General features: G+C 41.9%; 1 protein-coding gene across 1 annotated transcript in view; it reads right to left on the bottom strand.

Moving 5' to 3' along the window:
* CPXM2 (carboxypeptidase X, M14 family member 2) overlaps positions 1–13315 on the bottom strand; it is a 69237-nt gene that overhangs the window by 19497 nt on the left and 36425 nt on the right. The window contains exons 4-6 of the mRNA XM_064716690.1: positions 8037–8121; positions 7594–7744; positions 583–671 (exon numbers count right to left, since the gene is read on the bottom strand). Of these exons, the coding sequence (XP_064572760.1) occupies positions 583–671; positions 7594–7744; positions 8037–8121 (325 nt within the window). The remainder of the gene's footprint in view (positions 1–582; positions 672–7593; positions 7745–8036; positions 8122–13315) is intronic.

Genomic DNA, 13315 nt, shown 5'->3' with positions numbered 1-13315 from the left:
TCAGGACATCCCACACTTGTGTCTGTGGTGATATGAAGCAAGACTAAAAACAATAACAAAGCCAAGAACTTGTTTGAAGTTAAAGGAACAAGATTAACAACGCTGGTAAGTTTAAAATTTTACTAGCAGAGGGTTTTTTTCTGGTGTTTCTGGTGAATTTTTGCTGATCTTCACAACTGTGAATATGGAATTGGACTCTAGAGTTTATTCTGATTATTCAAACCCACCAAAATATATGTGAAAACTGATGGCTAAATCAGAGTCAAATCTAGAAGGAGAAATCACTGTGTCATTCACCACTCAAATACATATGGAAGAAAAAGACTGGCACATTATATGCAAATACTTCCTCTGTCACATTGTGTCACCTCTTTCAGGTTCATTTATGTACAAATTAAGACTTTGGGACTTTATTGGACTGCTTCTTTTAATAGATTAGAACAGAGAAAATATTTTAAAACCATACTGCAGACAGAGTTTAAAATGAAAATAATAGTTTAATTTTTGTGGAATTCAGATTCCACATGGCTGAAAAGCCTGCACCCATCCACCCTCCATCACACACCATCCTTCTTTGCCTACCTGCCTCATTTCCTTGTAGTTGTGATGCTTAAAGTCCAGATTATCAGTGGTTGTCATTTCATTTCTTCTGTGGTAATAATTGTTTGGGTCTGAGAAAAGGAAAAAAAGGAGTTTTCTCATGCTTAGGAATTTCAGATATAGAGGTGCTTTGGCACAATGCATGTAAGGAACATAGAAATCTGAATTCCACTGTCCTGTGTGTATCTAAAACAGGTTTTCAAAAGCAAAACTCAGAGAAACAACTGATTTGAAATATTTCTAACCACTGCACAAATCAATTCATACAGATCCAAACAAAAGCAAGGAGGCACCAGCTTTCCAGACAGCTCCTCTGCACAAAAAACTTACATTTCAATAGAAAAGCAGAAGGGCAGCCTTAGGCTGCAGAGGAGGGAAAAAGTCATTGGGAAATGATGAGTCAGATGCAAGATAAAAGAGTGGAAGAAAAATCAAATTAGAGGAAAAAGCCACAGTAAATGCTTTGTGTCCACTTGATTAATTTACTACTGCGAGGAATTTTTGTTTTCCTGATGAGTATTTTCCAACTGCAAAACATGGAAAGGAATAATTTGGCATATTAAGCATTCCTAATTATCTTCCAAAGGAGTTCCTGTGGAAGTCAGAGGTGTTTGCTACTAAAAATTTACATATTCATTTCTTTATGGATATTTTTTATAGTTTGTTCATTTTGAAGTATCAAAGGAAGATATGTGGTTAGAAAAGAATCTTCTGTTTCCTTGACATTCCAGGCCCTTCACCTGGAAAAAAAAACCAAAAAGAAACAGGACAAGACTGTTATGGCTGAGCTTTGAAGTTCCTGATAAATGTGCTCCTAGCCTAATCTATTGTGATTTATTTTCAGAGACAAACAAGTCTATTTGGAAAACATCAGACACATTCCTTAACTTGCCACATCTGGGATGTCTGGAATTCTGAGTAATCATTTGTCAAGCCAGTGGCTGTCAGGCTTCTATGAAAAATTGTTTCCCTTCACACAAAATCATCTTCATTGGTTTAAAATTATTGAGGGAGAAGCGAAATATGAAAAAGTTTAAATGTCATCCTTATTGCAACACAAAAAGACATTGTCTCTAGAGAAAAAAATGGTTTTAAACCATTATATTCCCCTAATATCACCTGTCAGCTGTGACTTTTTTTGTGGGGGAAAAAAAGAACAATTCTGAGTAGGAAAAATATGTAGTTACCATCCCACAGCAACAAATCCTTACTGAAATTATGGAAAACTCACAACAGTGTGAAATACTTTATAACATTTTTAAGTTTCATATTTCTGGCATCAAAACCACTAAATATTCTCATAAAATTCTAAAGTTTTGGGGCTTTTTTGCACTATTTAAGTTATTTATGAAATGAAACATGCAAGTCCCATTAAGCTTCACAGTAACATGACCCATCCTTGTCTCCACTTCCATTTCCTAATCTACAGCAGAGATGCTGGAAGGTCAGTTGAAGGCTGCTCTACAAATATGACAGAAAAATGTCCCAAAAAAATCTTGTCTCATCAAAACCCATGTTAATTTGTAGAAATCACTCATTGATATACTGATGAGAAATGGAAATCTTAAAAAAAAACTCCAGTTCTTCTCAAAAGAGACAATGTGTTCAATGCCCCACAGGATGTCTTCATCATTGAAAAAATACCTCCACGTTGTAAAAATATAAAAATAAATGTCATAAAACTGCCAGGATGTTGAAAGTTTTCTGTATCCCCATGAGCCAAAATATACAGCAACCGATTTTTTTCCCTGATACTTTAATCCCATGCCTTTCAAAGCCTGGCTCTTTTTCCATACATCAAACACTAATATCATGGGAATGACTGTGAATGCTGTAGAGTTGGTGGAAACTTAAAAAAAACTGCAGTGAAAATGATGGTATCTCTGGCCCTTCCTCAACAACAGAGCTCGATTTGACAGTTCCCTGGGGAATTAGCACTCGTACTTTGCCAGGCTCTGCTGCAGCCTGCTTGGATAGCTGGAGTTCTGCTGCAGCAGGAATACAGATTAGAACATTAAAAGCTAAAATGTAGAAAGGCAAACAAAGCTTGCACACAGCTGGATGGGTCCACTTCAGTAAAAATTATTTTTAAAATAAAACTGAGAATAAAAGACTGAAAAAAACGACAGAAGGTTTATAAGAGAAATATACTGATTTATTCACAGAAATTCTGGAGAAAGTCTCTGTTTCTTCCATGGAGAAAAGATCCTGCAAAACTGTGGCACTCACGTTTATACAGAGGGATATATTAGCTTTTTTCTACTACTAATCTGTCTGTACATCATCAGTAGAGGTAATGAAGTTTGCTGGTAGAGGCCCCTTGTGCTCTTCATCCTTCTGTTCTTGTAAAGATGGACAAGTGACTAAAGCTGTTAAATAACAGATTCATAGGAGCACAGAATTGTTTGGGTTGGAAGGAACCTTAAATCCCATCCAGTGCCACCCCTGCCATGGCAGGGACACCTCCCACTGTCCCAGGCTGCTCCAAGCCCTGTCCAGCCTGGCCTTGGGCACTGCCAGGGATCCAGGGGCAGCCACAGCTGCTCTGGGCACCCTGTGCCAGGGCCTGCCACCCTCACAGGGAACAATTCCTTCCCAAAATCCCACCTAACCCTGCCCTCTGGCTGTGGGAAGCTATTCCCATTGTCCTGTCACTCCATGCTCTTGTCCCAAAGTCTCTCTCTCCATCTTTTTTGTAGTTTCCCTCAGGGACTGGAAGGCCACAATTACATCACCCCGAGGCCTTCCCCTCTCCAGGATGAACAATCCCAATTCTCTCAGCTTTTCCTCACAGCAGAGCTGTTCCATCCCTCTGATCACCTCTGAGGTCTCCAACAGCTCCACATCTTTCTGATGCCTCAGGTTTAGTTTTTCTATGTTTCCCATTCTGTGCTGCTTTAGTGTGTGGGTCTGGGCTCACATCAGGGGATGCTGAGCTCTGTGCACAGAGCAGGGAGACAAAACAATTCCTGCTCCAGCTGGGCACCAAGGACAAATGATCCAAATCTCAGCCCAGGAGCACAAACCCCGTGGGCTGGAGAGAGAAAAACAAGCAGGGTGGGACTGCCTGGGCTAAAGCTGGAATGGGACAATGAACTGCAAGGTGCAAATGGAGCAGAACTGATCCCAGGGACAGAGCCCGTGCCCGGCCGTGCATTTTGGGGCCATTTTGGTTCATCTTGGGTGCAGCCCTGGCTGGGCTCTTGTGCTGCCATGTCGGGTTTTCTCGGCTGTTTGAGGGGCCTGGAAAGGCCCGGAGTGGCCTTGGGGCAGCCCGCGTAGCGAAGGACGAGAAGAGGCTTCAGTTCTTCTTTCGGTTTTTATGTTTATTAATTGTTTATCTAAAAGATGTTCTTTCAGCTGAACAGAGATCTGCTCAGCAGTCAGCCATGGGCACACTGTCTGCCCTCCGGGGCAGCCACGTACCTTTATACCCATTGTTACGTGTACAATATTTATCATTTTTCCCCAATACCATTTATTCCTATTACTTGGTGCACTCTCAGTAATAACCAATCCAAAAATGCCACCATCACCAAAGAAGATGGAGAGAAGAAGAAGAAGAAGAAGGACAGGACACACCCCAATTCCTCCATCTTACTTCTCTAAACCCCCCTGTACATAAATCCTAAACCCTGTGTCTCACCCTCTAATTAGCTAATCTCTTCGCCATTCACCCCGGTGAAGTCCTCTTATCTTCATACAGGTGTCGTCTCCCGTGTAGGGTCAAAGTCCAGCCACCAGACACTTCTGGCAACATTCCAGGACTCCCGAGCCCCCCAAGGGTGGTCTCGGTGGCCCGGCATCTCAGGACTCAGATCCTGAGATCCCACACTGCCCAAGGTGCATCCATGGAGGATCCTTTGAATCAATCCCTGCTTTGTTCTTTAGCTCTGTCCAGCCTCTGTTCTAGGGCAGCCTGCACAAGGCATCCCTTCCTGTGCTGGGGATCCCAAAACTCCAAGTGGTTAATGCCCAACAACTTTGCAGCATGAGGGCTCTGAAAACTGCCCAGAAAAAGTAGCAAAAGTACCAGAAAGGACCAATTGCTTGGCAGTTGATGATAAAAAGGGGCATTTTCACTTATTACAGGTCCACAGCACCTCAGCCAGTGAGGCCCTGATGCTTCCAGTGGGTTTCAGCTTCTCAGAAGTGCTGTTCCAAATGAAGGCAATCCAAAGGTTTCAGAGAAGTTTTTAATAAAAAGAATATTCTGGTTTAAATCCCTTAGACTGCCTTAAAAACCCCAATGTGCTGTTTCACAAATGACTGTGTTTTTTTTTTTTAATTTCCATGTAATTTAAGTGAATTTGACTTGTCTTCACTAAATTGAACATCTCACAGACAGCACATGTGTAATCTTGAAATAAATCCGCTGGCAGCCACATCAGGTGATTCTAAGTTTTTTTCCACATGATCTATTTCATGGCAGCCTCATGAGCATTGCTCATGAGCATTAACATCACACATGAAATCAGCAATGAAATAATATTTTTCAACTATAAACTGATAGTTTTCTCCTTTTATTCTCAAAAGTAGATGCTGGATTTAGAGCTGCTGTTGACACGGACATTTATAATGAAAGATACTTGTAAAAAGTCACATTTTTATCAAAAAATGATCAGAACTTTAGACTTGACCAGGCAGCCTGGCACTAAGAGAGAAGCAGTAAAAATAAGACTGAAGCTACTGCAAAACACAGTGCTCCATTACAGAGCTGTTAAAATTCTTTTTTTATCTTGGCTTCAAAGTAATGGCATGATCATGGTACCAGTGATAGTTTTCTGTATAAGAACTATTAAAAATTAAATTCCATCACACATTTATTCTGTTAAAATAATTGTCTCTTGCCTTGAATACTCTACAATATAAATAAATGCATGAAGAACTCAACTAATTTTCTCTTTCTAATGTCTGGGTGCTTTTGATCACATATACTTTTGTTTTGACCTTCCTTAGGTTTGAGGAATAGAAGGCAAGGAAAGCACATCCATCCCTCTGAGGCAATTGCAAAAGATTGTGTGTGTCAGCTTCCCTCTATGTAAATACCAGCATTTTTGGAAAGTGGAGAGGGAATTAAATGTTTTTGGGTTTTGTCCTCTTTTTGCCCTCTTTTTTGAGACATGGCAGCACTGATTGTTGTTACAGGTAAGATTTTCTGGCATCTTTCCTCCATGGAGAAATGTCTTTCTCTTGGTGAAACAGCAAATCCCTTCTGTTGCCCAAAGATAGCACTGACATAGTTGGACAACGCAGCTTTTTTTTCCTTTCTTTTTTTTAAAGCTACTGTAACAATCTACAAAAAGTTATTTGTCCACACTAGCCTAAGATACAACAAAAGTGTATGCTATGGATAAGCATTTCACTGATAAAAATTACAATTATCTTATATATCTATATATATCTTATATATCTACTGCTTAGATAAGTATGTTCCAGTTGTCCAAATTGTTTTTTATCATGATTTATCCAATTTTCAGCGCATCTAGCACATGCAGCAGCTTTTAAGGACAGACCCTACCCACAGGAATGGGTTCTAGCTGTCTTTAACCATTTCCATCTCATTCAGACAGTGCTAACCTAGAATATCAATCTTATTCAGGTTTTTCTTTTCCTTTTATCTTTTATCTTTATTCCTTTATTACCCTCACTTCTGAGCCTGCTTGATGGAAAGCTAATACAGAACACAGACTGAATGCAAATGGTTTAATATATTCAGGGATTAATGAAGGCATAAACCCTAAAATCACAAATCTAGAAGACATGAAAAGAAATTCAGAGTTAGAAAAATGGGTTTCTTTCCTTCCATCATCCTTTAGTTGTTGGGCTATTTCCCTATGCCCTGAGCTTTGGACAGGCTAGAGATGTGTGAACTAGCAGAGCTCCACCTCCTGATTTTGGTGAATTTAGGAAAATTGGTCATTTTGATGGAAAAAAAAAAACCTGTCAGAAAAGAAGAGCCCTTGATTTCCAGTCCCACAGTCAATACACAGTGTTAGAGCAACACCATCAAATTTACTGCTCCCACGGCCAAACCACCCAGACATTTAACTTGGAATGAGCAAAATGACACCAATAAAGGGTGAGGAATCCACTTAGAGGGAGCTGCAAAAACATGTCCCATCGCAGAGGAAGAAAACGTGCTTGGAAAGGCCTCTGGAACCTGGGGAACAGCTTTGTCCCGGGCACCTCGCGTGCGACGCGCAAAATGAGCAAGGAGAAAGAAATGCCAGCTCTTTCTGAGCTAAAAAGATGGGTCAGCACTTATCAAAACCTATTAGTTCTTCAGTCCAATTACATTTTGAATGAACACACCCCATTCCCATTGTGTTTCTCAATGAATGATTCTGGTATTTTCTTTCAGGAATATACTGAATCAGCCACTGCGGGCAATTAACTCAATAAATGACTACCAGGGGGATGCTCTGATGCTGTTTCCGTGTGAATCCAAGATCTGTGAAAAGCTGGAAGAGCACTCAGCAGGACAGTGCTGAAACTGGGGATGTGTTCCCAGCTTCACCCACTGACACAGACCCGAGAAGCTGAAGGGTAACAAATGCCAGCACTGCACAAGCAGAATCTGGCCCTGGATGGGTGTAAAGCCAGTAAGAATCCAGGGTGAAAAACTGCTGCACTCAATAAAAATCACCTTTCCAAATACTGACATTTTTGCTTTTTTTTTCCTGTTTAGATGCAGTTTTAGGGAAGAGAAAAGGATCATGAGAATTTACATACAAATTGCCCTAGGAAACAGTCAGATCACCCATGCAATCTTGTTTTTTTTAATAAAGGCACTTACAGATACTATGGCTTGCATATCAAAAGTTATCCTGATACTCTCTGTGGGCTTGGGCAGATATTGCTGTTTCTTTCTGCATAACCCTACTCACTAAAGATAAATATTATACCAAAAGCAAAGCTGTCCACAGGAAATGCACTTTTTGAGTCCTGCCACGTGCAGCCATGCCAAGATGAACTAGCAAAGGCTCTCACCTGGCAAGGGGCAGCCCAGGATCTCCAGCCTCATGCAGATGCTGCCCTCCTGGAACCAGGAGCGCGGGTTGATGCGGATGTAACGCGCCACCAGCGGCACCGGCAGCATGTTCAGCACTGGGATCTCCTTCTCACTGTTCCCTTCAAAAATCTGGGGGAAAGAAAGGGCAACATCAGTGCCTCAAACTGACTCAGAGTGGTTTTGGTAAGAGAAATGTAAATGTAAAATGTAAAATCACCTTTCAGCTCCAGGCTGATGGTGGCTCGGGCCAGAACTGCTCTTTGAGGGTGGCAATCCCCCCATTCCCCCTGGGCAATTCTGATTCTGTACCTTGGGATTTGCTCTTAAAATCAATGAGAGATGCTGCCCCTGACTAATCTGTGGCCAGCCCCTGCTTTCCCACCTCTGCTTTTCCCCATAAAACATGTTTTGTTCTACTCACCACATCTCCAGACTCGTTCCTCACAGCAGTCCATGCATGGCTGTCGTTGCTCACCAACACTCGGTAAGAGGTCACCCAGTTACTCCTTGAAAAAGAGAATAAATAAGTTACTTTTCAGAACTTAGAATGACTGCATTTTATTTAATATAATCAAGTTTATAAGGCTGCTAGCAGTGGAAATCCCATTTGGCAAAGTCATGCCAATCTGGATTCAACACACTGTTCAAAAAGCCTGGCACAAAGAAGCAAAATCCTGGTGAGATAATATTCTGGGATTCCAGGGGGTGAGAGACTTGCTGCTCTTCTCTCCTTTTATATGCAGAATTTGGGATAAATGGCTTATCTAGAATAGATTTATGCAGTGTTCAAAGATCATCTTTTCAGCTGCAGAACATTTATTAGTTCTGCTGTTATTATCAGAGAGGATGGGAAAAAAGTAATAAATCCTCAAGGATGAAACATCTGTGAATTTCAACCAGCAAAATTTCCATTTCTTTCAATAGAAGAATAACTGGTGCCTGCAGTTGTTCTTGTATTTATTAGCAAGAGACAGGGACAGAGAGACAATTGATCACAGGACTACTGCAATCCTACAATATCCTGATCAATCCCCAATAGGCTGATTTTTCTAATGTCATTTGATTTACAGCAAAATCCCCTTTCATCTAAAAAAGTCAAATATTTCAGTTATGCCTCATCTGGATTCAGCTAAAGAAGAGTATAAGCAAATGTAAAATGCTGTTTCCTATATTCTGGATTAAAGCTGTGGAATTTCACACTGCTCAGGCATTACCTGTGGACAGGTAACAATGTGTGTGCAGGGCTGGAGAAGGCTGGAGAAAGTAATGCCCAACTCTCCTCCCACATTTGTTACTCAGAAAGGGCAGCAATAATTTGTTTTTTCCCCTAACACCTGGTTTCAGTAGGCAGGGACTTGGAGGAGAGTTGTGGCTTGGAGGAACATTTGTACCATGAAGTCAGTCCAGGATGATTAAATTCCATATTTATGTGCAACCAGCAGGGCTCTGGAGCTGCTCTTCTTCAGCACAGGCTCTTATCTAAGCTTCAGTCCCATGGCTGGGAGTGAAACCAGGGCTAGGAAAGCTCTTGGCACTGGAGAGAAGAAAAGGGCACTTGGGCAGGTATTAGAGAAGCAGCAGAGCATAAAAATTGAAGATCAGGAGTGCCTGGAAGGACAGAAACACCTAAGGACCTCCTCTTGTACTGCTCCTGTACAAATACAACTTTGATTTGGTTTTTTTTTTATTCCTTTAAAATCAAGTAATAACAGCAAACTACCTATGAGCACACACTCCACATTGAACCCATTGTGCCTGTGTTTAGGGACAAACCAGCCTTTATGTGCTCACTAAAGAGTCAGGCTTCTAATGAAGACCGAAAAGGGACAAGGATGGAACAAGGGAAAAACCATCAGCTCCACTTCACCAAGCCTTGTACAAAACAGACAACTGAGGTTTTTAACACATCTGAAAACAAAGATGAGGTAATATTTATTAGCATTTGGAAAATCACTCCTGGACATTCTATACTAATGCCCCCAAAACTAAAGAAAATGAGATTTTGAAATAAACCCAACAAAATAACAACTGAACAAACCCAGCTCTGTTTTAGACACTAAACCAGTCCTTTGCAACTCTTTCACCAGCCTCCTTCAGTGAATAGACTTTGCCATTCATGTTAGATTAAATGGAAAAATCTTGACTATTGCCAAGCAGGCAACTTTTTGTTATGGCAATGAAAAGAAGGGTACATCTATCACTTGTAATGCACACAACTTTAGTATTTGGTAAACAACTGTAACAAGTTAGCAGCACTCTGAAAATCCTAATTGTCTGCCTTTCAGTGGAAGGGCTCCTGGGGTAGGAGATTTACTGCAGAGCTGAGAAGTGCCGTGCTGGCGTCTCTAAAATTTGGCTGTAAAATGATAAATGACACACAACAAAATAAACAGTGACTTCAGCATGCTGGATAAGTTTCTCCTGACTCTTGCAAAGAACTTTCTTCCCTCAGCTTCTCTGTGTTCTCAAGTTGAAGACAGGCTGATTTACTTCTGTCAAATAAAGGAGCTGACAAGAGGAGAGGGAGTTGTGACAGGGACATGGAGTGCCAGGACATGGGTGATGAAAGAAAGGTTTGGATCAGATATTGGGAAAAATTCTTGGTTGTGAAGGCGCTGAGGCCCTGGCACAGGGTGCCCAGATCCCTGGAAGTGCCCAAGGCCTGGTTGGACAGGGCTGGGAGCAGCCTGGGACAGTGGAATGCATCCCTGCCCATGGCAGAGGAGGAATGGGAGCTTTAAGGTCCCTTCCAGCCCAAACCATTCTATAAAATGGCCAACAGCAAAACTCTAAAAAGAGGAAAATAGCTTTTTCTGAATTACTAGAAAAAGATGAGCTTGAGAGCAAAACTCCTGGGTTTGAAGGAGAGTGCTGGTGGCACTGTACATATTCAATGCACCTACAATTATATTGGGCTTTTTGCTGTTTTGGTTTTTTTTTTATTTCCTTGCTCATTTTGTTGGGAGTTTGCATGAGCTTTGCATAATTGATTTTTTTACTATTCTTGACCATCTCTCAAAATCAGACTAAATGACCAAAAGAGACAACGCCACAAACCAAATAACATCATTGCTCCTGTAGTATTACAGAACTTTGTTCACTTCAACTGCATAGATCAGATTAGGAAGGCAAACACAACACATCCATATTCATTGCTCAACATTTGCAGAAGCAATTCAAACAGAGTACTAAAGTCACATGAAACCATGACAAACGTGGACAGACTTTTGTAAGAAAATCATGGCACATACAGGATGTTTTAAAAGAACAAGCTTGATTTACTGGCATGAGAAAATGTTGCTGTCACAGTAACATTTCTAAGCTGGGACTTTCATTTAACATATTTTTATTTTCTCACTCCCTACCACTACAAAAGTTCAAACCTCTCCCAAAGGAAAACACATACAAGTAGTCCTGCACATTTTCCATCTTGAGTGGCAACAAGCAGCGTGCTGTGGAGGGGCAGAATGCAATTAAAACCCTAATGGACTGCATCCAGTCTTGGACACTGGCAGGACAGAAGGACCTCAGAGGGTCATGGATGAGGTAAATCAGTGCAATGTAAGAAGGTACACACCATATACTATTCATTGTGTTTGCCTGTGAGGAAAAAGCAGAATAAAAACATCACAGGGGATCAGATCCTTCTCTCACTGGGACTGCATGCAAAGTTGCCTCCAGGGGATTAAATCCTTCCCTCTTTTTCCCCCAATGCCACAATAAAAACAGCTTCTGATAATCTAAGGAGGCTCCTGTAAATTGAGGCTCCTCTGGGAAATGGCACCTTCTCCCTAAAAGCCACATCCCCCACACTGGGGAAGGGAGCTCTGTGTGGGTTCTTGGGTCAGAGGACCTGGAATAAACCCCAGCAAAGCCCTAATTGACTGAGTCATCAAACCCCAGACACTTCCACAGCTCCAGACAGACAAGAACTCACTAAATCCTCCCAAGAGCTGCAGCTTTCCCTCCTTGTATGGCACAGGAGCGCTGCTGACCCCAGCGAGCAGCTGGATGTGGAACAGCATTTCCTGGGATCCAGGAGTTCCAGAAACACCTGGTTTATTCACGTAGGCACAGAAATTTAAAGCTTTTTTTGTGGCAATCCATCAGAGGAACAGGGCAGCTAAAGCCAAGCCTTATGCTAGGAGAGGTATTGGGGAATTTTGTCTGTGTGATCACCTGGTGACACCAAGATCCATCTCCTCAGTTTGGGATTTGCAGACAGGGATTTCTGTCACATCCAATCTCTTTGGAGCCCATCAGCACTGGGGCTGTCTAAGGAAGGCTGAAATAAAGCTGTAATGTTTTCCCAGACTCAGGATGTCCCTGCTGCTGTTTCACAGAAGCTTTTCTGGTTTCACTCAATAAAATATCTCAGGACCTACCACTCCACCCCTAAGAGAAAAATACAGATATTTGCTGGGTTTGTAGAGCTGAGGAGACAGAATTCCAGGGAAGTCTCAGGCCAGCATTCACAAAAGAGAGCATTAATTATGGAGCTCTTTCTTGGCACAGAAGCCATTGTGTGACAATCCAGGAGTGTTTGAGGTTACCCCCAGCCCATCACCCTCTGCCACAAAGTGCCACTTCTGCCTCACAAATTTCCTCCATGCTGGAAAAAGATCACAAGGTACAGATTTAACAGGGAGCCTTTGGATTCAGGTGCATCCCTTTTAAATAATCCCTTTTAAAATTTATGGCAGCCTTATCTCTTCAGACGCAGCCTATCTGAAAAATCTCAGTATCCACTGACAATATTAATCAATTCTTTTCAGAGACAGTAAATGCAAAAATCAAAATATTATTCAAATTCACTTAATAGGGTGGATTTTTGAATTATTACTAATTATTTGATTTTTATCTGGAATGCACTGGCCTTAGACAAAGCTTATTTGAACACCTTCAATTTCAAATCCAGTCTTTTGTGCTGCATGAAAATGTCCTGCTTTTCCATTTTTATCCAAAAAAGAAAAGCTTGCCCAGGGACAGAGACAGTAAACCTGAATCAAAGCAGAGAATTAAAAGCAGATCTCCTACAGCTTTGGCAGGTTCCTGTCCCAATAATCAGCTTTTCCTTATCTACCCACAGCATCAGCTACTGAGCAAAAAGATCATGGGCAGCACCAGAACAGCAAAACATCTTCCAGCCGTGCCTGCCTGATACAATTTCCTGACTTTTCTCTCTGTGTGTTGGACAAAGGCTGAATCCCAGCTCAGGAGAATGGGAAGCAGAGGAGGAATGCCAGGTTTTCCTGCCCAGGCTCCAGCAGGCAGGGGATCAGCTGGGAATTGGGATTGTTTGGGTTTTTTTCTCTTTGAGCAGCTCCTGCTGCATGTCATGTTTTAATGCCAAGCTTCTCAATCATGGAAAGCTGACCAGCAACAAGTGAAATAAATCTAAAATAAATATTGATCCTCACATCTGAGGGTGCTTTTCCACATCAAAGAAAGCACAGAGGATTTGAGGTGCTGGTGAGCAGAAGCTCAAGCCCAGAGTAGCAGACATGGGCCCCAGAGAAGACTGAAGGGATGGAGCATCTTCCTGTCTGGAAAGGAGAGAACTGCGGGTGTTCAGGCTGCAGAAGGCTCTGGATTGGACCTTAGAGCAACTTCCAGGGCCTGAGGGGGCTCCAGGAGAGCTGGAGAAGAATTTGGGACAAGGGATGGAGGCACAGGACACAGGGAATGGCTCCCAGTGCC

Source organism: Zonotrichia leucophrys, chromosome 6 (genome assembly GCF_028769735.1).
Source record: "Zonotrichia leucophrys gambelii isolate GWCS_2022_RI chromosome 6, RI_Zleu_2.0, whole genome shotgun sequence".
NCBI classification, from domain to species: Eukaryota; Metazoa; Chordata; class Aves; order Passeriformes; family Passerellidae; genus Zonotrichia; species Zonotrichia leucophrys.
Note: the sequence above shows the minus strand (reverse complement) of the source record. Positions and strands in the feature narration are given on the sequence as shown.